This window comes from Neolamprologus brichardi, chromosome 11 (assembly GCF_056152115.1).
Source record: "Neolamprologus brichardi isolate AB-2024 chromosome 11, ASM5615211v1, whole genome shotgun sequence".
Classification (NCBI taxonomy): Eukaryota; Metazoa; Chordata; class Actinopteri; order Cichliformes; family Cichlidae; genus Neolamprologus; species Neolamprologus brichardi.
The window spans coordinates 4,095,108-4,120,958 of NC_142114.1; the positions used below are offsets into that span (position 1 = coordinate 4,095,108).

The 25,851-nt window shown below is 38.1% G+C and overlaps 1 protein-coding gene across 1 annotated transcript; it reads right to left on the reverse strand.

The window, feature by feature from the left end:
- Positions 1-419: 419 nt before the first annotated feature.
- On the reverse strand, positions 420-23,939 carry LOC102777951 (carboxypeptidase Q-like). Its single transcript, XM_087847998.1, has 11 exons — positions 23,816-23,939; positions 21,749-21,896; positions 21,284-21,496; positions 21,069-21,185; positions 20,779-20,986; positions 20,460-20,667; positions 15,016-15,127; positions 14,241-14,332; positions 13,653-13,748; positions 13,221-13,326; positions 420-1,340 (listed from the first exon to the last, which is right to left on the reverse strand). Exons 2-11 carry the CDS (start codon positions 21,894-21,896, stop codon positions 1,180-1,182), a joined length of 1,461 nt encoding a protein of 486 aa, XP_087704124.1. The 5' UTR covers positions 23,816-23,939; the 3' UTR covers positions 420-1,179.
- Between the last annotated feature and the right edge of the window lie 1,912 nt (positions 23,940-25,851).

Sequence of the window (25,851 nt, forward strand, 5' to 3'; positions counted from 1 at the left end):
CTTCCTCTCCTCCCATGTGTGATCCACCATCATATCTGCTCCTGCTCGTCTATTCTGCTTTTTTCTTCTTTCTGTGAACTAGATGTGTAGTGTGGTTTGCTCTGGTGTCATTCTTCCCCCTTTCTTCACAGAAACAACATTAAAAGAAAGAACTGCAGCTAAAGAGAAGATGGGTGTTAAAGAGAAGATGGGTGTTAAAGAGAAGATGGGTGTTAATGTGTAGTACAATCAATACTTTAACAATGTCAGCTGTTACTTAAACTGAAACTGGCACTGGGGGAAATACAAAGACTCTGAAAATACTTAGAAAAATTTACCACAAATGATTTTTTTTCTTAAAGTGAAAACCATTAAAGCTTTTAAAGGTTCCTTGAAGAAGACTAGAAACAGAGAAAGACATGGACTCAGGAGTTCCCCAACTTTGTAATCCATTTCTTTAATTTCACACACCTTAAACAAACCTCCTATTGCACATAACATTACAGTACTCAGATCTATATTTTATCCCTCCTTGTCTACAATAACCCTAAATTTAAAAACACATTCATTAAAAAATAATTTCTCCTCATTCATAACATAATATACTCTTCTGTGTTAAAAATCATTATATAAAAGCATCTCTTTGATACGAAGGAGTGTTAGGGCCACGTTAAGAAAAACATGTATAGATCATTTTGAGAATAAAGTTAAAATTTCGAGTCGAAAAACTTTTTTCATGGAAAAAAAAGTCATAATGTGGATATTACAGTTGTTTCAAGACAAACTGCCATGGTTGCTCTACCCTCTGCTTCAGATTCAGTTTTAGTAACAGTAAAGGAAACAGCACACAAACACAGTGTGGTTGATAAGTATAAAGATGGTGCAGAAAGTTGCATGTGGTCAGATGGAAAAAACACAAACTCGGAGGAGTGCATTTGTGCAAAATGAAATAGCTGTTAGGCTTTTATCGATGGTTATACTGTCGTGCAAAAAAGAGGATGTATGTTGTATCACAAGACGGCTGATCAGTTTGTGTCACTAACTAAGGTGGCAGTTTGTCTTGAAACAAAAACAAAGAAATCATTTTGAACAGAATGTCAGTTTTTCATCTGAATGCACTTTGGATCAAGTCTTTTTTAGAAATATAATTTAACAAGAGTTTTGCTTTATGTAAAGATGTAGAGTTCACAGCAGGTCGTGCTATCTGGGCAGCATTTCCTGCAGGTCTGCCACGACATAAGCAACCACGGCCCACAATGCCGAGCAGAGGTCCATGTCTCGAGGGTCCTGGACGCTCATGGTGTCGCCTTCACTGTGGTGGAACCAAAAGTAACGGCTGTCTGCCACGTGGAGGCTGGCACCTGGATGACGCAGGGACAGAATGATGCACAAAGAGCGTCACAAAACATGCTGGAAAATCTGAAACTTCAGCTCTGGAAACAGTTCTGGACTCAGAGTTTTGCAGCTGTAAAGAAGCATCGTCATTGTGTCTGATTTATTCCTTTAGAATATTTCGCTTTGTGACTGGTCACAGCTGTAATTTGTAATTTGTGTCCTTGTAATTTGAAACTAACGAAAACCACCGAAGGAAAAAAATCTGCTCTGAGCCTCAGTTTACATTCTAATTTTATATCGACTTCTTGTCTAAGCTATTAAAAATGCTTTGCTTATGTTTATGTATTAGAAAATGTTGTATTTACTGTGTACTCAAGGCTTTAATTTAGTTTGTGACCTAGAAATCATACTAAACCTATATTTAGCAAGTGACATTCAGTTAACAAAGGATTTTCTGAGCTAATAGCTGAAAACTGGGCATGTTTTGACATGTTTTACAAGCGTTTACAAAAGAAGATGTGGCAGGCCTAAAAAGAAAAGAGAAGAAAACTATCAGCAGATGTAGAAGCCTCATCAGAAATAGTCTCAGTGGAAGAATGGCTATCAAGAAGCCATTTCTAAGGAAGAGAAACAGGGAGAAAAGGCTGACTTATGCTAAATTACACAAGAACTGTGTAATTTAGTTTACACGAGAACTGGATGAGAACAGAGGCTCTGATGGAGTGATGAATTCAAATTTTAAAGTTTTGTTCAAATCATCATCAATTTGAGGTCAGCAGAGACGTACCACAGTGAGTGTTTACAGCAAAACACGGTGGAGTCTCTCATGGTTTGGGACTGAATTTCAACCAGTGGTCTTGGAGGTCTTATCATAATTGATGGAATTATCTTTGTAGAAAAGTGCAATCACTATGCAATACCATTGGCCTCACCAGACCTCAACAATATTGAAGCAGCGTGGGGTCATCTTGACAGAGATGATGGGAGAACTGACAAAAAGGCAGTCAACATCCAAAGAAGAGCTTTGAATGTTCTTTAAGAACCACGGAGAACTATTCCTGAAGACTTCTGAAGAGTTCAGGTTGTCAAACCAAATATATATTTAAACTTGTTAGAATTTTGCAAACTCTGTTTTTGCCTTATATAGTATATTTCCGTGTATGTTTGTGCTTGCCTCATCAAATCACTGCATTCATTTCCCATTTTCCAAGCAAAATATAAAGAAATGAGGGGTAAGTTAGTAGAGTACATTAGTATTGTTAATGTTGTATTGTATATGAGTCTGTATGTAATGCGAGGGCTACTTTATCAGCTAAAAACACACACATATAGGTTTAACAGATTTGTTGTAACAAAAAGTTCTGTTATGGTGACTATTTGCTGTTCTTCTTTTCTTTTATAGGGTGTAGTAATTGTTATTCTGCTTTTTATACACTTGTATTCATTGAAGGAACCGCAGACTACTATTTTCTAAAACCATTTAAAGGCCAAGATGACCCTGCTTGTACTTGAGTTATTCTTTATAATGCTGAAGTCTTAAAATCTCCACCCATTCCCTAAATAAATCTTTTAGCTTCCATCCAGATTATTAAAAAAATTCCCACTGCTAGTAATGCTGACCAGTGACTCACAGACACGTGAGTTCCCTTTAAAACAGTGTGGCCCCACATTTATCCAAAATTAGCATAAAGTTCTGCTTAAACATCACTTCAAGGTTGAAATGTAAGATATAATGGAAAAAATATAATCCTGTGTCACATTGGTGACCTGTCCAGGGTGCACCCTGCCTCTCCCCATATGGTAGCTGGGATAGGCTCCAGCCATTCCTGCGATTCTGATAAGGATAACAGGACAATAATTGATTGATGAATAGAAAAATATACATTTATATAGGAAAGTTTAGGAATGCTAAGCAAACTGTAACATACCTGAAACTCGATGAATACAAAGTGTGAAATGCGTACAAACTGAAATAAGATGTGAAAGGTCGGAGAATGTAACACATATCCTAATAAACAACTAAACTGTTTTGTTTTTTTAATGTATTGATTTTTTTAATCAATTTCATCAAACTATAATAAACTGCAGTAAACAGAACCTGCACTACATAATACAGTACTGTAGATGGCAGTGTAAAAAACTGAAATCTGCCCAGAAACAAACAGAAGAACCCAGAAACAGTTTGGTTTTGGTTAGCGGTGTCAGTCACGTCGAGGAGGCGTTATTGTCTTCAGTGCGAACGTAAACTCCCTTTGTATACACTGCCACAGAAAGACGAAGTGAAGGAGCAGTGGTTAAATTCATTTTCACTACTATTCCTCAGCAGTACAACCCCAACCGCGTATTATGCTCATTCATTTTACCGAGAGCTGCTTCCTGAACCGGTTCAATGCTGGATGTTTGCGGCGGTTAGTCCTGAAAGACGAGTCAGTTCCCACTTTGTTGGCAAAGTCTGGAGAGTCATGAGTGAGTGTGCTCTGTTATATTTTTACTGTTGTTACAGTGCAGAGCTGCTTGTGTAGCAGCAGTAGAGCACTGTAAAACAATATAAACCTGCAAATAAGCCCATTTAAAAATGTGTATTGCTTTAATTTAACCATCCGCTCGATCTACCAAATTGAAAGTAGAACCCAATATAAGGCAATAATCCTGCAGGCATTTCTAACACTTATTATAATGTTCACCCAACTCTGATGCTTGATGATGGTTGATGGTTTCAACATTGCATAACTGGAGTAGATATGCAGTGCAGATATCCATCAGTCACTTCTTCCCAATCAAAAAGAACATCTCATTTAACCCTAACACGTGATAAATGAGTTACTCATGGCCCTCAAAAAACAGCAGGTGAACGAAAACAGTGACGTCTATTTTGAAGATATAAAGCACTGTTTTTTGTGTGTGTTCCAAATACATGGACTAGTTTACATTGCTTCTAGTGCTTTCTTTATTTGCTACTTTAGGATAGACTGTGACCATCCTTTGCTAAATGGTAAATGGCCTTTACTAGTCCCTAAGGACCCCAAAGCGTTTACACATTCAGTCATCCACACACACATTCACACACTGGAGATGGCAAGCTACATTGTAGCCACAGCCATCCTGGGGTGCACTGACAGGCGAGGCTGCCGGACAACTGACCACCACCAGTAGGCAGCGGGTGAAGTGTCTTGCCCAAGGGCATAACGACTGAGCCACGATCGCCTGGAGAGGAGAAAATGCTGTCCTATAATTTATTGCAATGTCATCCGACCAGTAGTTGTGTTTGATACTGGAAATTTTGGTATCAGTCGCTGTATTGGTACCAAGTAAATACAGGGCCAGTATTCCCAGTACTCTTATACTATAAAGGTAGCTTATATAGTGGAGAGAAGTGTGGCATGCTCTATGAGCTGAATCATCATGCAAATGCAAATTCTGAACACATTTTAATGACCACTGGGCTACATACTGAACTTAGAGGAGAGAATCAAAGCATCGATCCTATCACACTATGATCAATCAGATATCAATACCAGCGTTGGTATCAATACTGTTTGGATCGAACCACTCTCGTCTACCGACCATTCACGACAACAACTGAAATAATAAACAAAGCGATGCAGATCATGTAAATGTTCATTCATTCATTCATAAATGTATTTTTATGACCTGCTGATATATTTGGTTTTTAAACAACAGCCTGTTGAACGCAGAGCTGAACTCTGAACATCCCACTGCTGTAATAAAACCCACTTGTTCAGTTGTTGCCTTGCATGAAAATCAGATGTATATAAGCTCTCTAAAGATTATGAGATATATTAACTGATCAAAGTGTGTTTAGGGTTCTCTATAATTAGTTTGCGTTTGCAATTGCTGTTAGGATTATCATAAATCAATGTATACTTCAGGTGAGCTGGGATAAGTGATGGATGGATATGCGTGTTTCTCTTTGAAAACAGTGAGGCGGTTCAGCTAAATGAGAGGACGCTGAAATCAATATTCTTTTGATATAAGAAATAACTCTTTCATAGAAATTGCTGAGCGTTAGGACTCCGGTGCAAAGCAAGACTTATCCAGAAGAATCCTGCATCATTACAAACTGAAAATGTGTAAAAGTGTGCATCGCTTCTTATTTTTAATAGCGTATTGCAGCATTCACGCATTAATTTAACACACTAAGGACTAATTAGCTGCCGTTTTAGAAAATCCAACAGTTTTTTAATGTCTAAGGCGTTAGTATTTCCAACTTTAATGTTCCCTTTTCTTTAAAATTTCAACCTTTGTACTGAAGAGAGATTTTTCACAGGCTGTTCTCATTTATATGGCCTACAAAAAACAGCAGGGTTTACACATGGCAAAGTAACGTGTGTATTTTTTTAGTCCATCTTCTGATCATTGTAGTTACAACACAGCAGATATCTGGCATTACATTGTTAGGAGACTAGTGTATGTTCGAATTCTCAGCACACCGCTCTTCTCTTTTTTAAACTCCTTATCAGTTCTCCTACCCACCCTTTGCCCTTGATTAAGTACAATGACGTTTTCCTTGAGGAAAAGAGGCAAAGGAGATAGGAGGTACTTTTGGAAAGCACCCTTTGACTAAGAAGCAGTTACTGGGGAAATCTATAGATATCTGCTCTCACAGTGTATTTTCAAAATGCCAGATCAGATTAGCCTGGTTCCATCCAGCCTGTAAAAATAAGTGCAAATCCTAAACTTTTAATGAAACACTTTTGTTAAAACCTTTAAATTTAAGCTGAAAACCTGCACTTCAGCCACATCTCAGTGGTTTGATTTAAACTCCTCTGTGGTGTCATCATTCAAGGACATGGCCCCGAATGTTTCTAGTAATGCTCAAACTATCTATTAAGTTGTGCAATTAAACAATCGGCAGCTGTAGCTCAGGAGGTAGCATGAGTCATCTAGTAGTTGGAAGGTTGGTGGTTCAATGTGTGTATGATTGAGTGAATGAAGCTTTCAGTAAAGAGTGAATTGAATGTGGAGTTAAGAGTTTATAAGCACCAATTCATTTACAGTTTATTTGTAAAAAACCTGGCAGGTGATTGGCTAACTTAACACTAAATGGAGAAAAGTATTGGGCCACACAATCACTGCATTCAAGTATTTTCAGTCCCATTGCCGCAGGTGTTTATAAAATCAAGCACCTAGCCATGCAGCCTGCCTTTGCAGACATTTGTGAGTGAACGGGTTTGCTTTAAAGAACTCATTGTATTTGAGTGTGGTGCTCTAACAGGATGACACTGCTGCAACTTCTCAGTGTATGAAATGTATTACCTCCTACCTACTCCATGCTGTTAGTGATATTGTTGCAAAGTGCAAGTGTTTAGGATCAATAACTGCAGAGTTGCAAACTTCCTCTGGCTTTAGCATCGGCACAAAAAGTGTACACTGGGCACTTCATGTTATGGTTTTCCATGTCTGAACATGTTGTGTTCATTTACGTGGCCCAGTACTAACTAACCACATGATATGCAATAGGAGAACAGAAAGAGGAAAGATTAACCAACATCTGAGGCACTTTGAAAGCAAGCAAACAGCCAGTGCAGCAAGTTTTGAAGTTATAATGTTGGCACTGAACCTTACCATCTTTGGAAGTAAAATTTGCACATAAAATGCACACTAAAAAGACTTGAAGATTGAAGTAGGTAGTAGATAAGAAAATTCTTAACAGAATTAGGGTTAAAACTGTGTGAAGATCACAATCTACAGATCTACAACCCTGCTGGTATCTGAAGTGTGATGCCAACTCTCACGTTATTTAAGAACTCCTGAAATGTCTGCAAGGTGAAGCCTGACAGAGACAAATTACTATTAAATAAAAAAAGTCTTAGATTAAATTTTTTTTGTCTATACTTGTGCGCATTATTTCATGGCACTTAATTTCAGCTTTATTCACTAGCAGCGGAGTGCTGGTATCGACATCTCTGCTAATTTATGTTACGATTCAGTAAACCTAGAAAACTGCTGAAAGCAAGTCCTGTCACAGCCACTTTCTGTGCTTCTGGGCAGTTATTTGGGCAGCTGAAGTGCTGATTAAATGAATAGGAAGATGGTGGAAAATTTAATTTTAGTGGTCACTGGGACATAAAACTGCATGTGCAGACTTCACAGGTCAAGCTTGAATTTATTTTTTTGGGCAAATTTATTGCAATTTGGGCACAAAATAATCATCTAAGAGTCACATTCCTTACAAAGGTTATACTTCAAAAAACATGCAATATTGCATTCCCTCAGAGCGCCAGCATGATCCATGTCTGTGGCTCTCCCAGCAGAGCACTGAACAAACTCCATGCTAATGGTAAATGGTAAATGGCCTGTATTTGTATAGCGCTTTTCTAGTCCCTAAGGACCCCAAAGCGCTTTACACAACCTGTCATCCACCCATTCACGCACACATTCACACACTGGTGATGGCAAGCTACATTGTAGCCACAGCCACCCTGGGGCGCACTGACAGAGGCGAGGCTGCCGGACACTGGCGCCACCGGGCCCTCTGACCACCACCAGTAGGCAACGGGTGAAGTATCTTGCCCAAGGACACAACGACCGAGACTGTCCAAGCTGGGGCTCGAACCAGCAACCTTCTGATTACAAGGCGAACTCCCAACTCTTGAGCCACAATCGCCCCCATAATATCACAATGTGGACAGCAGATAGCTAAACATGTTTGATTTTGCAAATCTTTTTATGCCGAAAGCCCAGTTAGACACTTTGCTGTTAGGCCACTACACTATGAGATAGATAAATAACTGCATAGTTGAAATGAATGAAAAGCATTTCAACTATGTATTCAGCCAGTAAAATGACTGGCTTATATGTGTTGCACATTGGCTGCTGTAAAGCAAATGATTGCTTTAAAAAAACCATTTTTCATATAATGAAATTCTCACATGGATTCAAGTAATTGCTATGACACTTAAATTATTACTTGAGTGTCATAGCTCTGCTTTGTAATTGCTCATACTGTTATTGCTGTTAAAGCTACTTAATGCCACAACTTGAGGTTTGACTAGTTTCAGTTGTTTATTTAGATAGATGGCTCTTGTCGGGCAGGCCCTGTTCCTAAGTCATAAAGCCACAGCAGACATTAACGGATGAGCTTAATCTCATTAAAATTAAATGCTAGAATTTTCTTTTGTTAAATAAATATTACAAATTTGGGGCCATGAATCTTTTTTGTTTAAAAAAGAAGTTTTAGAACAGCTGATTTAAGTGAAGAGCTAATACTGCCTGTGTCATTGTTTAGGGCAGTAATAGACTGCTGCCCCAGAAAGAAGATCAGTCAGCACGCAGCTGTCAATGAAAACCCAGCAGATTTCCCTCCGCAGTACAGGTCTGTGGCCCTTCAGATGATCAAGTCATGCAAAAAAAAAATAATTTTTTTGCTTCCACTATAATGGCATATATGTGGAGGATCCTGTCAGGGTTACTTGTTCCTTGTATTTGCACTTAAGCTACACAGGCACAAGTTCCCAGCACAGATTGTGGTGTTTGCACCGTCACCTTTCCCTTGGACAGCCCCATGGTGTTCCTACAACCAACATCAAGCGATCATCTAAGAGTCCTCGACTCAGCCTCGAGGAAGACCCTTAAAAATGCGCCTTCGTCGAAGGCGGTTTGTAAAGAAGAAGAAGATTTAGTGTGATTGAGGCCTTTTCATGGATGATCTGATATCGTCGTGTTGGTGTTGTTCCCAGATCATCATGAAAATGTTGTTCCAGGTTCAACATTGCAAGTGACCAATCACATTGTTGTGACGTTATTCTTTTGTGCACCAACCCATTCGTGCATTTATGAAATTCCAATGTTGTAAGGACAATATCAATTCTGCTTAGCGTTTATTAAAGGGTTAGGGTTAGGGTTAGGGTCAGGGTTAGGGTCAGGGTTAGGGTCCGTTGATCGGCGGACAAAGGCGGTTTCTCGCAGCTTAAGTACAGTTTTTTGTTTTACGCCGTTTTTTCCCGAAGTCGCAAAAGTATGACATCACAACATTCTGATTGGTCACTTGCAATGTTGATCCTGGAACAACCTTTAGTATGATGATCTGGGAACAACACCAACACGAGGATATCAGATCGTGCCCTTTTCATAGAGGGGAGTTAATGAATAACACGCCAACACTATGTACTACAAAATCAATTCTCAGGTGAAAGGCAAGAAATTGGCCCTCAGTTATGAATAATGTGCACAGAAATGATCTTTTCTGTGGATAACTCTAGCATTCAGCTGCTGCGTCAAGATGTTAACAGTTGACACTTATAATGATTTTCTACTACAAAAAGCAGTGTATGTTTTCGTATCCTACAATCACCAGAAAAGAGAAAGTATTCTTAAAGCACAGAGTGTCCTGAAGCAGGGCGTGAGCCACTCACAAACCGTTAACAATGTAAAACTCCAATTAACTGTAATTGAGGCAGCTTAATCTGTCTCTTCAATACATCAAAGAAGGGGTGTTTCTGCACCACATGTTTAATGAGGTTTTAAGTCGTCTTTCACACATTATTCTATGGTGTCTTTGTGATTGCAATGTTTCACTTCTACAAAACGCCTCATTTTAACGTTTACAAAACCACTAAGAGAAACTAACCAATGCCTACTCTCAAAATCCTGAAAAACTGAGGTAGACTACAGCTTGGTGGAGATTGTTGTATTTACTGCTTGGCACAGTTCGTTTGAAGTACTTGGTTTCCAACTTGTAAAAAAATGGTACCGTGCAGGTCTGCATGAAAGCTGATTTAGCTGTTGGCTGCTCAGCTGTCAGGAGCCTTTGTCAGCATATGACAGCTCCTGTTATATAGGTTGCAATATGATGTGTAGAGGTGCTTATATTTCTTTTTTTATGGAAATTATAAAAACACATACTGTTTTAATAGATCTGTTGTAATAAAAGTAAATTCTTCTCCACTTGTAAGTTTTTTTGTATTTGTGTGTATGTGTGTTACTTTTTTCCTTCTCACTTGATTGCGTAGCTGCAAAATCCTACATCGAATCCTATAAATGAATCTCAGAGTCTCTAAAGTTAACGTGACCTTACTTGTGCTCAGGTTATTCCTCTTACTTACAGCAGTCCCCTGTCTGCAAATAGGAGAACTTCAAATCTAGAGGACTCTAAGTAACCCCACTACTATTAATATTGACTAATGACATGTGATTTCCAGTAAGAAAACTCTAAAGGTCAAACACCAAAAATGTTTGTACTATCCTCTCTATCATCTCCCCTGAGATTGTCACTGTTGCTCAAGTAAATGGACAATTTAGTCCATTTACATTTAGTCCAGACAATTTAGACTTTTATCTGTTTTGGGGTTTTTTCTTTTTGATAGGTTTTACAGCTTTTCTAATAGATAAAGACTTTCCCATTGCCATTCATACTAAATGAAAGTAAAAAACAGAACAATTAAATGACAGTAAGTTCCTGTTTTTCATTATTGGCTCTCAAAAGTTCACAAAAAAGGAACATATTCTCCTTTATCGACCAAGATTTATAAAGGCCTAATGACTTATTTTTGAAGCTTGGCTTTAAAATAATAAAAAAAGTAATTCTCATCTTTCAGTAACCATTTGAATTTTCTCTCTAGCCCAAAATTATTGAGGTAATGGTTGGTGGTAATGCATAGCGCACGTGGTAAACCATAGGTGCAGATTATTTTTTCTGTCCATGTTGAGACAGCAGTACCTTATGAATGCCTCGTGCCACCGTAATAAACCAAATCTCCCCGTAAAGCTTGTCCTCTCCCCTTTCTGTGACTGTTTAAACTTTGTCTCTAGGATAAACAGTAACATGGTTATGGTCATTTTAAGACCGTTTGTAAAATGGGATTTCAGGTGGGCCTATGGTAAATAAAGGTTTAACTTTTTTTTCATAATTACAAGAAAGTGTGTGCAATGAGCTTACAGAACATTTTTTTGTAATTTTATGCATTTAAAAGTTTCGAGCTAATGAACTTTTATCATTTATATCAACAGCATTTCTTTTGTCAAATAGACAAAATTGAGAGGTATCGCTGAAACTTCTTTTTCTTATATTAAAATATATGAGGGATTCAAAGTGTAGTTAAACTTCTTTACACTGACAGAATGGGTAGTTTCTCTAAAGGTCAAAGTCGGCTGTACCATGTAAAATGTGGCATCCATGGTCTTCAAATTTCCATTTAGTATTTTGTTTTCTTTTCACACAATATATTATTATTTTTTATTTAAATGTAATTCAGAGTATTTTGTGGTTTGCGATGTCTTATAAAACTGTAAATAATGACTACAAGGCAATAAAAAATATTACTACTATTAGTGGTAGTGTTCATTTTAAAGAGATGTATTTTAATTTTTAAGCAAATGAGGCCGTCATGAACTACAAATTCAGTTATGAAAAAACTGATAAATTGCTTGTGCCCAAAATGTATTTATACTGTTAATATATGAGTCAGTGTCTTTCTATATGTTACAATCCATCTTCAACAAACAGTAACACATGTGTAGAAGAAAAGAGCAGAAAATAGTTCAACAAATTTCTAAAGTAACAACAAGACAGAAACAGACTTTCGATATTAGGTAAAACCTTTTCAAGGGTTCATTGTTTTTTCATAACATGCAACACAGAATAGCCAATTCAAAATGTAACTGAACCAGCTTGAGATGATTTGAGCTTTTAGGCATGTGTGTTATCCTACTGGAAGATGGGTACACTATGGTCATGAAGGGATGAACATGTTCAGCAACAATACTCAGGTAGGCTGTGGTATTTAGACGATGCTCAGTTGGTAATAGGTGGCCCAAAGTCTGCCAAGAAAATATCTCCAGACCATTACACCACCAGCAGCTTGAACTGTTGACACAAGGCAGGATGGATCCATGCTTTCATGTTTACCCCAAATTTTGATCCTACCATCTTAATATCATAGCAAAAATCAAGAATCAACAATGAAAGTTTCCAATTTTGGTGAACCTGTGTAAACTGGAATCTGTTTGCTTATTGTACGGTGGTCTTTTGCTGCTGAGGCCCATCTGCTTCAAGCTTCAATGTGCTGTGAGTTCAGAGATCAGAGCCATCAGATCAGCAGTTTCTGAAATAGCCTGTCTACCATCCACAACCATGGCCCAATTGAAGTCACCTTCTTTCCTCATTCTAATGCTCAGTTTGTACTTCAGCAGGTTGTCTTGATCATGTCTACGTGCCTAAATGCACTCAACTGCAGCCATGTGACTGGCTGATTAGATTTTTGTACTCGCAGTTAGAGATTTAAACTGAGATACAGTTGAAAAGGAAGTAGAAGAGGTCTGTATGTTTTTTTTAAATATAACACTAAACAATTTCAGACAATTGATTTGATTAATCTATATTTATTACACTTTATTTCAACTCTATACTGTATTAGCAGTAACAGGACTGTTACAACTTTAACTTTAATATCCATAATTTAGACGTCTTGAAGTGTTGCTTCATAGTTTTAAGTCATTCTAGTTAAAATACCCAACTGGCTTTAAGGAAGTGGAGCCAGATTGTATTAACTAGAATCTGTTCATAGGCTATCGGTGAGGATGTGATTCTTTGTGCTCAGCACTTTCCGCCGAAGAGAGATCATTAAAATTCCCACCACTAAAAGTAGGATGTGTTACTTCCTTTTTAACTTTGTGCTCATTAGTGATGTGGCTTTCCCCAGCCTATCCCAGCTGTCATGGGGTTAACACTCAGAGACAGACAGCTATTCATGCTGACATTTACAACTATGACCAATTTTGAACAATCAATTAAAAAAACACGCATGCTAGGTTAATTGGAAGGAAGATGGAGAGAACCCATGGAGGCATAGAGAGAAAATGCAAACTCCAATGTCCCTACTCTCCCCTTTAAAATAAACCTTTAGTTATACCATTTAGTTGCAGACAGGCATATTGATTAGACTGACCTGGAACTCCTGCCTGCATCCAAGGTGAGATGTCTGTCCCTTCACCGTGGGCCTCGAGTTTGGTTGTATTAATGGGAGCCAAAAGTTTGACCACTTCTTCCATCACCTGTCGAGATGGAAAAAGACACAGGAAATTATCTTTATATAACTATTATGACAATATTATGATTGTAATTTCTAGATTTGAGCACTACTGGAACATTCAGTGACAACATACAGATGTTTTGGTTCCACATTAACATGAAAGATGCTGTGGTTCCTACTACTTCCTTTTTACATGTAAATATATGAAACCTTTACAGACTTTAATGAAAAAACAAGTACATTTACTGGACAAGATGCTATTTTCATGTCAGTTTGCAAAATCTGTGTGCGGCAGAATTCAGAATCTAATACCACTATTTTTTTTAAATAGTTGGGTTTTAATATCACCTTTTGTGCTGCATCACTGCCTGTAAATTGCAGGCCAATGGGGGTGAATGTCCCCAAGTCGGACTCCATGACAAGGTCAAAGTTAGACATGTTTACCTGTGTGCAGAGAGGACGCAAAAAGGGGGAACATGTCATGATCAGAGATAAAAGGTGAAAGAAAGCAAACCGAACCAAAGTACTCGCAAACAAAGCATACACACTCAGCCAGCCACTATAAGTACCTTGAGCAGCTGCCTTAACTAATTTAGGCAATTTAAAACGTAATTATACATCAAATGTAAGAACTGGACCAGTCCCACGGGCAGTTATGGTACACTGGTGTTTCTGTTTTTTAAAACGCAGTATATTACAGGTCAGGGCCTAGTGTGCAGCAACTACTCCAAAGAAGGAAATTGTAAGACTCCAGATTCTTATTTAGATCCTTTGCACAGGAAAACATGGGAGCTAGCCAAGTCCCTTCAGTTTGGTGGAAGTGCCTTTTTAAACTGCCTTTTCACAGTTGTGACCCTTCCTGCTTTTTGGGCAGCTGGAATAACATTGGCTCCGTGCTTGTTTTCTACTGATTGGCACGGTAACAGCAGACAGTACCTTGTGTAGATTAAAGTATTGCTGTGCTCCGACTCCGCCCTGCTCCTCGGCTGTCCACAGCACTGTTCGCAAAGTTCTCCTTGGACGCAGACCTACAAAGAGATGAAGACACATACACAATATAGAAAGAGGATGATAACGGCTCCAAATATTAATAATGAAATTTTTCTTTTCTTTTTTTTTTGTTGAATAAAAGATTTTTGTAGTCTTTGATTGATGACCCAGTCCTTGTCCAAGGCTCATTCAAGTAAATTGTCCACAAAAATACTGTACTTTATATGCAGGCCTGTTGTAGTTGTGTGTATTTTGTTCCTCTGCAAACACTGGGGTGAAATTACTGTTTACAGTCAGAGGATTTGTTTTTCATTTTGTCCCTGTGTTTACAACTGGAAACTTTAGCTCCACTTAATGGTCTTTTTTTTTTTTAAATTGGTCTCAGTATCGCCACTGCTGGTTATTCTGCTTTCTGTGTCTGCACATACTGATTGTTTCCTCTCTTTTTAATGAACACATTCACTTTTTCTAATAGAATTATTAGATTTCATTGTAACTTTTGTGACTCAAATAAATAAAAATAAACAGAGGATGCTCTGCTAATCAAATGTAAAATGTTTTAAATTAATAACATGAATAGGTACGTTTGCCATCTCCTTTTTCTGATGAACATTTAAGCAAAACTAATAAACTTGAGCTTTTATTGCATTCTACAATATGCACATGTTATTATTGCTGAGGTTTATCTGTGATTTACTGTAAGTATTTCTCTGTATATTACCAAGGTCTTTGATGAGTGACAGGGCCTCCCAGGAAATCATGGCTCCGCCTCCGTCATCCATGGCACCCTGGCCCACATCCCAGCTGTCCAAATGTCCGCTCAGTAAGACAACCTAGAGAGATTGTACAGATAAAGAGAAAATGTGTAATCTGAGGAAACAGATAGGCAGACAGTGCTGCCCATTTCCTGTTGACTTTTTATTAATGTCGACACAAATAGTTAAAAGTCCAGTTAATTTGATTCTTTTTTTAACAATAAAAAGGTTTGTATCAACAGGAAAAGTGAGATTCTTTTTTTTTTTTAAAAAAACAAACGAAGAAAAAGATGAGAGCACATGGTTCAGTGCATCTGTACTTACAGGAATTTCCAAGATTCCTGTCAGTGGGATGTAGATGAGCCGTTGTTCAAGGTTGCAAAACATTTTCTGACCTGATCTAGCCCTGTCCGTGCAATGACCCAGAGTCTGCACATTCCCGTAAAAACCAATGTGTTTTTTTTCCACAGTGTTTGCTTTCTTATGTAACTGAAATGGTAATATATGCCAACGTGTTGGTTAGTCACCCATTTGATTCCAGACTGAGATGTCTAAACTATAACATTGGAATGTGATTATTTCCAGATACCGATGTTTCTCACAGAATGCTTTACAGTAATTAATTTTTTTCCTCCAAAGTAAGTTTAAACTGGGGAGTCTAAATTACAGTATCTACTTAGCAAAGGAAAAGTGTAAGGAGTTTATCTTTATTATTACTGGTAACATCACTATTTGTGAATGATGCATAAATAGTGAGAAGTTCCACCCTCTTTTAATTCATAAGTTTTCATGTAGAAAAGATTCAGGCTAGGTGAAGCAGCAGTGTGTGAAAAATTAAGTTCACCTTTACTGCTTCCAAGAGTTTAAGTAGAAGCCAGCTGCTGCTAATCAAATGCACTTGATTAATTTCTCATCAGCAAGTGTGAGCACCCGTATAAAACAAAGTTACAGAGTAAAGATATCAGCAATGTCTGAGAGAAGAAACCACTGCTGTCTATCAATCTGGGAAGGGCTATGAGGCCATTTCCCAAAAACAGTGTACAGTGAGAAATACTATGCATATATATCCCAGTAAATTCATCCCAAGGTCAGACCATGCAGTGCTAAAAAAAAAAAAAACTGCACAAAAAACAGAAAGCCACAGCCTCTACCGGCCTCAGTTAGTTTGTTAAATATTAAAGTTAGTTGCAGTACAATTAGAAGAAGATTAAACAAGTATGACTAGTTTTTGGAAGAGGTTCCAGGAGGGGTTAAATCCCTCCATACGTGAAAGACTAATAAAGTCATACATGAAATATTTAGTTCAATTCCATTCAATTTTATTTATACAGCGCCAATCCACAGCAACAGTCACCTCGAGGCACTTTATATTGTTTGGTAACAATAACACACAGAGAAAAACCCAACAATAAAAATGACCTCTTATGAGCAGGCACTTTGGCAACAGTGGGAAGGAAAAACTCCCTTTTAACAGGAAGTAAGCAGGCAAGTAAGCAGAACCAGGCTCAGGGCCGGCCATCTGCAGCGACCAGTTGGGGAGAGAAGGAAGACATGCTGTGGAAGAGAGCCAGAGATTAATAGCAGTGCAATCAATGCAGAGAGGTCTATTAACAAGAGAAAGGTGATTGAAGAAGAAGTACTGGGAATCCCCCAGCAGCCTACACCTATTGCAGCATAACTAAGGGAGCATTCAGGGTCACCTGATCCAGCCAACTATATGCTTTAGCAAAAAGGAAAGTTTTAAGCCTGATCTTAAAAGTAGACATAGTGTCTGTTTCCCGAATCCAAATTGTAAGCTGGTTCCACAGAAGAGGGGCCTGAAAGCTCAAGGCTCTGCCTCCAGTTCTACGTTTAAATACTCTAGAAACAACAAGTCCAGAGTCCCCCAGTCCAAGAGAGAAGGGCTCTAATGGGGTGATATGGTGATACTATAAGGTCATTGGGACTGGTTATTCAAGACAAGGATTTTGAATTCAATTCTGGATTTAACAGGAGGCCAGATATATTTACTGTTTCACACAAACTCCTCATTTATGGGAGCACTGTCATCCTAGAAGGGGATCACTCCCATCAAGTGACTCGCTACAACAGTGATGCTCCCATCCAAGGAGGCAAGTGGGCCCATTCCATTACAGTATAATATTCCCACGCTGTAGTTCTCAAGTATTTGCAAATACATTACATTAGTAAAGAGGCCAGTACAGCAGCTAGCCTGGTTTTACATTAACAGAATCATATACAGCCAGTTCATCCCAGGTTACAAACTGCATGAGGGATTTTGCAGTCAAGTCGTCTCTGCATTTAAACCATTCTTATAAACACACAGATTTGGGTCACCAATAGCACTGAAACATCAGGACATTTGTATATAAAATGAAACCTCAAACTGTGGATTTATTTTTCTATTGTACTGTAATTCTTACATTGGTTACACTCAGAAAAATAATCCTGCCCCTGTTAACTTGATATTATATTTATATACACTCAGCCACTTGGTTAGCATTGCTATGACTTTGTTTAAAGCCTGATTGTACATTGTGGCCATAGCAGAGACCGCATAATGTGCTTTGGTTAAAAGTGTAAATTATAAGAGACCACAAATGTATTTTTTTTTTTAATGATTCATTGTGGTGTATGTAATATCCAAGCATGTTTTCCCCAACAAAGAGAGGTTAACATTTACAGTCAGTTCAGAAATCATTCATACCACATTTAATATTTGAAAGCTTAAAACTTTTTTAAAACTTCAAACTAAAAGGAGGAAGAAGAAAGATGTAGAAGTTGGAGTGGGTGGAAAAAGTCTGTGACAAACTGTGGGAATGACTCATTCAGCCCCAAATGTACATCGTCTAATGAACTTACACACACACACACACACACAAACGCACATAGACAATACGTCAGCCACGATAACTGCTACTGCAAGAGCACAAAGTCACAGGGCCAGAGATGATGTCAGCCATGTCATGTGTTTCATTTCCCTTTCTATAATAAAGCTCCAAATGCTGGTTCCTATATCAGAGTAGTAAAAGCTTACATCAGCGCTCTGGTTCAAGAGTCCTGACGGATTTTACCTTGGACTTTGCATTTAGGATGTGAACTTTTTAAACTGTTAAAGGGGGGAAGCTTGCATTTGTGAGGGAGTCAAAGTTTACACAGATATAGTTCATATATCCCACATTAGTGGGAAATTTTCAAGAACAACCATCGTATACCATCATATACCTTCATCTGCCAACAAAGCAGATATTACACACACACTTCCTTAACAACAACAGTAACATCCGCATACCAGGCAACCTCTACGAATATACAGTATACACCGGGGTTATCAGATGCCACTATGGAAATTTCACACAGAGCGTGATAAACTGAGATGCAAAATTCAGTGTAGTCAAATTGAACAAGACCCCCCCCCCCCAATTTCCCTGCATGTTTGTTCCACACACCTTTCATCACTTGTCTTTGCAAATAACTGCTACTATAATTTACATACCCGCTCAGCTATTTAGGACATGTTGGTTTAACCCAACATGAGCTGCCTTGTGTGAATGTACAAACTCCAAACAGTTACTTCAAGTACGCCAAGATAAATCTGTCCCTTTCGTTTTAACTGCAAACTGTTATGTTCTCTGACCTTTTGGCCTCTTGGTGAAAGAGAGCTGCTCTCTCACTATCCAGTTCCAGGTCTCCCACACACACACATACACGATTGCCACAGCTCAGTAGCATTTTGCTCATTTAAGTAACTGCCTATACGGCTCCAGCAGCCAGCGCTCCTCACTGTTTGGCCACTCGGCTCTAAGATGTGTGGTTGCTGGAGCTGTGCTGTTCAGTGTAACCTAAAGTGATCTTTGGAGTTGAACTGTGGCAAGCCTGTGGGACCTGTCATGCTCTGTTGCTCTGTGTTTAAGGAAACCAATCTGTATGTTAGTGGAAGTTTGGTAAGGGTTTGCTGTCATTTTATGTACACAACTGTTCTCCTGTTTTGTGGCCAGCCAGAGCACTTGGGCATTGTATTTTTGTTTCAACACATAGCTCAGTGTTTCTTCTCATTCTAGTAAGAATGGGGGATTTTACTTGCTTTGGCCCTAGAACCCCTGGTGTCTATTTGCTTTCCTTTTTCTACTTAATTTAATATTGTAAGATAGTTGTAAATAAATTCTTTGTTTCCTATTCAGTAATCTTTCTTGGAGATTTATGGTTATGTTACAACTCAGCTTCTAGGTGAGGCGTTGTAGCACAAACTCAAATATATTTACATACATCATGTACATGGCGCTGAGCATGCCTCTAAGCCCATTTAGCACTAAAGCCCAGAAACCTTGGATAGTGTTTGCAGGGGACTCTAAAAATATCTCCTCTAAAAACTGTATTTGCATACACTGAAGTTTCTGCAGGAGCACATAATATTCATCAGGTTAGATGTGTCATAAATACAAAGCACCTGCAGTGAACTGAAAAGGTATAAATACTCTGCAGTTCAGTATGTAGTAATTTAGGCTTAGAGTTAAAGCAGGCCATAGTTTGTCATCTCGTTCTGTTCTTGACAGTCTGATATTGAAAAGGTTTGCTACTTAAAACTGTGAGTTTGCTTTCCCTTTGTGAAGTAACAACCTTACATATAATCCATACTGGAATAATATGATATTTATATCGCAACTGATATGCTTCATGTAAACTGACTGGTTGCAGTTTGCATATTTAAAAAAATACTGGGAGTAGTAAAAAGCTTGGTTACATTTAGTTGAGTTGAACTGATCAACTATAAATTTTATTTTTTTATGGTCAAAATGTTATAATTGGCTTACGAGGCAAATGAGAAGAGAAAAGAAAACAATCACTTATACTTACCAGAATATCTCTTTAAAAAGTACAACAGCAGTGACCTCAAGGTGGTTTATATTGTAAGATAAAGACCCCACAATATTACAAAAACAACCCCTTATGAGCAAGCACTTGTTACAGTGGGAAGGAAAAACTCCCTTTTAACAGGAAGAAACCTTTGGCACAACCAGTGGAGGATATCTGCTGTCACAGTTTGGGGGTGGTTAGTATTGTTTAAATAATGCAGTGTTCTCATGAAAGCCTACTTTATACTGGTTCCTGGAAAGATTAAATCACATAAGCAAACACAAAATACAGGCAGAGTTAAGGGCTGTCGGAATATCTTCAGTCAGCAAAAACAACCCACACTATTATTTCCTTCTTCACCGAGCTAAGATAAAGATAGAAAAAACTAAGAAGGAGATTAAAAAAAGGATTATTGGGACATCTGATTTCCTTGTGGTTTATGTGTAACATCCGACAAAACGGATTTACTGTAATATCAAAGTGGAAACTAGGCAAATAATAGATGAGATAAATTTGTCAAACATGCATATCTATGTTATGAGTGAGTGAAAGCTACCTGCTCAGGGTGTTGCCAGCCTTTTATCTCAGCCACCGTGTTGAAAGAGTCAGCATCAGGAAGGGTCTTGGCTCCCATGGTGAGTTTGACCACAATTTTCTGACCTCTTTGTGCCATACGCCACATCAGCTCAGCATCCTCCACAGTGATGCAGGCTGTGGGGATGCGCTTCACTCCGTCTTGGTAGTCCTGCCAGCCTGTGTGAGGACTACACAGGAAGTGATAAAGACAGAGATGCATGTAATATACCAGTGACAAAGTGACACTACAACATTTCTAGACAGTCAGATAGCTGGACACTTGGAGAAGACAGATATACCTGTTAATAGAGAATGGAGTGACTGATCGAATGAGTGTAGCCACAGCTCCTACTTTGGCTGCCTCAGAGGCACCATAAGCACGGTATGCCACTGTCTCTCCATAGCTAACATATGGCTGGTTAAAAACCACAATCCTTCCTGCGGCCTCAGTGGCTCGACGCTTCAGTTCCTCAAAAGACTGAACTACCAACACCTCTGCCTCAATACCTACAGGAATAACAATCAATCAGTGAACAGTAAAGGAGAAACAGATGAAATGAAAGCTGTTTTATACGACTATGGTCTTTACCTTCAGGGGGTGTTCCTACGCTGCTACCCAATCCCAGTATAGCCAGAGTCTTGGCTCGAGGAGCAGTCATCTCTGCACTCTCCTTCCCCCGTACCCAGTGTGGGATTTTTACTGGCTCTAGATAAGACAATTAAGCTATGTTTATATTCACCAGAAATCAGCTGGAGTTCCCGTACGTTCTGAAACACATGTTGGATAAAAACTGTAAAACTTACCCAGGTGTACATCCAACCCATCCTGCACCATGGCATTGTACATGTATTTAATAGCCATCTCCAAGTTGTTTGAGCCACTGACACGGTTTCCTATAGTGTCAGTAAAGTCTGCGAGCCGTCTGTAAGAGCGGTTCTGGGCAGCACCGAACACAGCCAGGTCAATGATCTGTTTGGCCACATCAGCATAGCCTGCTACCTCAACTGCAACCCCAGCTGGGATCATGCAGAGACACACAACAAGAACATATCAAAACACTGTGAAGGCTTGCAAAGACTGTTCCAGTTCCACCAGTTAGTTCAGGTACACTGTTGTCATTGTAACTCAGTACATAAATCCCAACATTAAAGTGATCAAAGGATCCAAAGTAACTGGAAAAAAATGCATGGGTACAGAAGGCATTTATTAGCATTAATTATAAACTGGTTGTTTTAATAAAGGCCTTACTCTCTCAGAGTTTGGGTTACCTCTCTTTGCAGTATCATTGGATAAGACTCTGACAGCAGATCCTGAATTTATAGTTTGTGCAGAGTGGGGATGACCATCACAGAAAGAGGATAGGTTGAGAAACACATTGAGGGAGAGGAGGATACATAGTGTCCCCTTCCAAGTCATCTGTGAAAAGAAAATATCAGTGTGTTGTTGTCAGTTGATGTTAAATTGCTACTAAATCCTCCTTAAACCTCACAAACACTGCAAGTATCCTCTCATCTTAGTACGAACTAAAAAGCAAACATGCATCACTCCTGCTAACACAGATAATCTAGCAGATATGATTCAAACAGGCAATTCACAAAGACACTTACTTTGCACTACAGCAGGTATTTTCTATTTTTGATATGCGAGTGTGCATATGTAAATGTATATGCATGTGTTTGCATATGTATATGCAGTTGTGGTATAAAAAGCAGGCATAAATTAATCGTAGTCTTGGGCTTTTAATTATTTTTTTCAACTGTGCTTTTTTCATAGTGCAATGATTGCACAAGAACTTGGTTGAATTTATTTTGGATTTTCTCTAATCCACACAGGGTCAAAAACAAATATACAGGCTCTACAGTGTACTTTAACTTGACCGGGCCAAGGCCTATTAACTTCTCATTAGTTATCATGATTGACTTCAAATTTTACTTTCTCTTTGCAACAATAGAACTACTGAACTTCCAGCATGACTGTGAAGTAAGGTTTTAAATTGCTATGGACCGAGAGGGTACCAACTAAGAAAAATGCTCCAAAATCAACATCTTCAAGCTCAACTGAAATTTGCAGTTGCCCACAAGGACAAGCCAAATTCCTTCTGGGGAAAGGTTTTATGGTCAGACGAGACAAAGATTGAGCTGTTTGGCAACAATGACCTAGGAACACTTTACTAGCTGTGAAGCACAGTGGTTGTAGCATCATACTCTGGGCTGTTTGCTGCCAGTGATACTGGTTAACTGCGCAAATTGGATACAATAATGAAGGAGGACTACCTCCAAATTCTTTAACTTCACCACAAATCAACAGCTAGACAATTGAAACTTTTGAAACAATTGCATTTTCCAACAGGACAATGATCCCAAACACATATCAAAACTGGTTTTGAAATGGATAAAGTATGCTAACATTAAGCTTCTGGAATGGCCTTCTCAAATCCTCAACCTTACTGAAAATGTTTAGACTATTCGTAAAAGCCAAGTACAATACAATACAAGGAAAACAACCAATTTAAATTAAATCTACAAATTCTGTCAACAAGAATTTCCAAATAACCAAGCCAGAAACTTGTTCATGATTACCAAAAAGACTACCATCCGGTCAAGGTGTGACTTGCTAAGGGACATATAACTAAACCTGTATGTATACTTTTTGGCCCATTTGGATTAAAGAAAATCAAAAATAATTTAATACTTGTGCACCCATTTCTTGTTTTTTTTAACCAATTACCATGACATTCATCCCCAAGATGATGTATATGTGTAAATACCTCTTTTTGGTATGTTACTGGGTTTATAAAACCAAATATATGCGGCAAATTTTAAACAAGGAATTATGATAGGAAAGGACATAAACAGGAAGTAAAGTGATAATTACAAAACAGTGGAGAAAGGGTGGTATTAAATAAGTTTATGCTTATTCCTACTCCTTTTTTCAATATGTTAAGCCATGTATTTTAGTATGCTTTTTGCATATATTTTTTAGATATTCGAAATTAAGCCTTAAGCAAGAAAAGCTACGCTACCTATTACTTTACAGTACTACACTATACGTGAATGGCGCTTTATTGGAAACGTTACGCTATCCCCAGTTATAGTTTTACTTTCACTTTAGGATATTACAATTATACTTTATTTCTTAGTAAATGTAGCTTGACACCACAATTGTTAAATTATCATATTAACACAGACGGCTTCATTCTCATTTTAAAAAACAAACACGATATATAAAAAAGTATTGCAACACAGACGAATAGAGAAGGACAGAAACGTTACAGCGGTTTAAACATTTCACAGTAACAATGAGCGCAAAACTCGCTTCTCCATAAGAGCACAAACCCTTCGAGTCAATTCAAAGTCTTTGGTTTTGTTGACGTTGCAGGACTTCGTCCAGTTTTAAGGATATGCCAAATACACAAATACCGCAACGTAAACAGTTCCGTACTCGTGATTACAACCTGCATAGCGCACTTCCGGTTTGTCTTATTTCATAATAAAAGCGTTATACTTACCATAACAATAGTTTTGTTATGCAGGTATTAAAATATGGTTACACACACACACACACACACATATATATATATATATATATATATATATATATATACAAACAAAAATGGGTATTAGCTAAGCCTATGAACTACTAAATTCGTTAAAGAATAAACCACACCCAGCCCCCCACTCTCCCGTTTTCCCCTCACAAAACTAAAATAATTCAATGAAACCGATTAGTATGCAACAACTGGAAATTAATAGTTTCAATAGTTCATACAAAACGATTTTTGTTAAAATTACCCCTCATAAGTAGTATAGTCTATTCACATTATGGACATTATTACTATTATGCTCACCAAGCTTTCAAATATGTAAAATATGTCGGACATACAAAGATTAAGGAACTCATCACAGACTCTCATGGCCAGCGCTTCCACATAGAATACATAATCAGTGTTTCGGTTCACAATTGACCTGCTGTTCAGCTGTGCATAAATGATACCTTTCATGAGTAACTAACATGCACACAACAATAAATATTATGTTCCAGCATAAATCAGTGTTTAAGTACCCAAACCTGCAATTGCACGTTATTCCAAAACTGACATTTCAAAAAAGATGCTCTATTTGTCTGTGAAGCTTTTGAGAAAGCTTTGTCTACCTTTCTTTAACATGTGTTACAGGCTGTTTTGGGTTCACATCTGACCTGCTGTTCAACCATTTGAATGCACAGAAGAAATTGAAAGTTTACACACAGAAAAATACCACTACTGAATGAAACAACACAGCTGTATAGAAGAAGTGTATCAATCTCACTTTTGGTATTATGTCAAGAAAAAGGAACTGCCTATTTAGAAACTATTTAAAACCAAATGCTAAATCACGCACTTCTTTTTATGAGTCTTCTCTTAGTCACCCTTCCTTATGCAAACAATGTTATGGTTAAAATGATGCCCAGTGCTAACAGTGTATTGTGTGCTCACTGTGGGAAACACAGCACATCTCAATCTGTGGTTTTTATTTCTCATCTTCCACTCCCACTGATCTTCTGCATTCCTCACCACTCATAGATATTCACATCAAGTGCCCCACCCATGTCAGATTCATATTAATTTATTTTATTACACTTTACTACCACTTTTATGCTATTAACTTATGTGCATGGCTCTACTTTCTATTCCTGCTTCTTTTCTACTACAGCCATCTTCTGTATACATTAAAAAAAAAAAAAAAAAACCTTTGGTGCATCCACATGTTCTCCTTTTGTTTCTGAAGATCTTTAAAAACATCTGACCATATGACTCATTTCACATGCTGCTGACCTGGTTTGATATTGCAAACCTTTTTCTCACTTTTGCCTGCCTTTGTAAAGGGATGTTTGTTGAGACTTGATGGAAATGCTTTGCTCTACATTTCAGGTCAGCTGAACAAAAGCAACAAATAATAGCTTTTACCTGCAGCTGAATGTTCACTTTTTGGTTTTGTCTCACACAATAAAAACAAAATGCAAATCTGTGATAACACGTGGGCTTCAAAATGATGCCCAGAAGGTGCTTAATTAACAAATAAACACAAAGATCGTGTCCTTGAAGAAGTTAGATGAAAAGGTGAATAAACAGCACACATAATATTAAACCTGTCGTATTGATGTGTGTATATAACGGGGGGTGGGAGCAGTATTGTTGAGAGACAGAGAAAAAACAGCCACTGCATTAAAGCCACAACTTTTATTCATTAGTGAACCTCATGAGATACACCAGCAACAAAGTTCTCTATTGGTCATCTTGGTAAGTTGATAATTGGCTGCCCCTCATACCTGTGTAGTTTATTTCTAAGAACCAGGATTTCAATCAGCTTCGATAAAAAATAAAACTGCAACA

Excerpts from the sequence above, each read along its gene's own strand:
- LOC102777951 (XM_087847998.1), bottom strand. The coding sequence starts at position 21,896 with ATGACTTGGAAGGGGACACTATGTATCCTCCTCTCCCTCAATGTGTTT. Across the intron at positions 21,497-21,748 it reads CAATGATACTGCAAAGAGAG|CTGGGGTTGCAGTTGAGGTA; the intron begins GTAACCCAAACT and ends GCATGATCCCAG. Across the intron at positions 20,668-20,778 it reads ACTCCATTCTCTATTAACAG|TCCTCACACAGGCTGGCAGG; the intron begins GTATATCTGTCT and ends CTTCCTGTGTAG.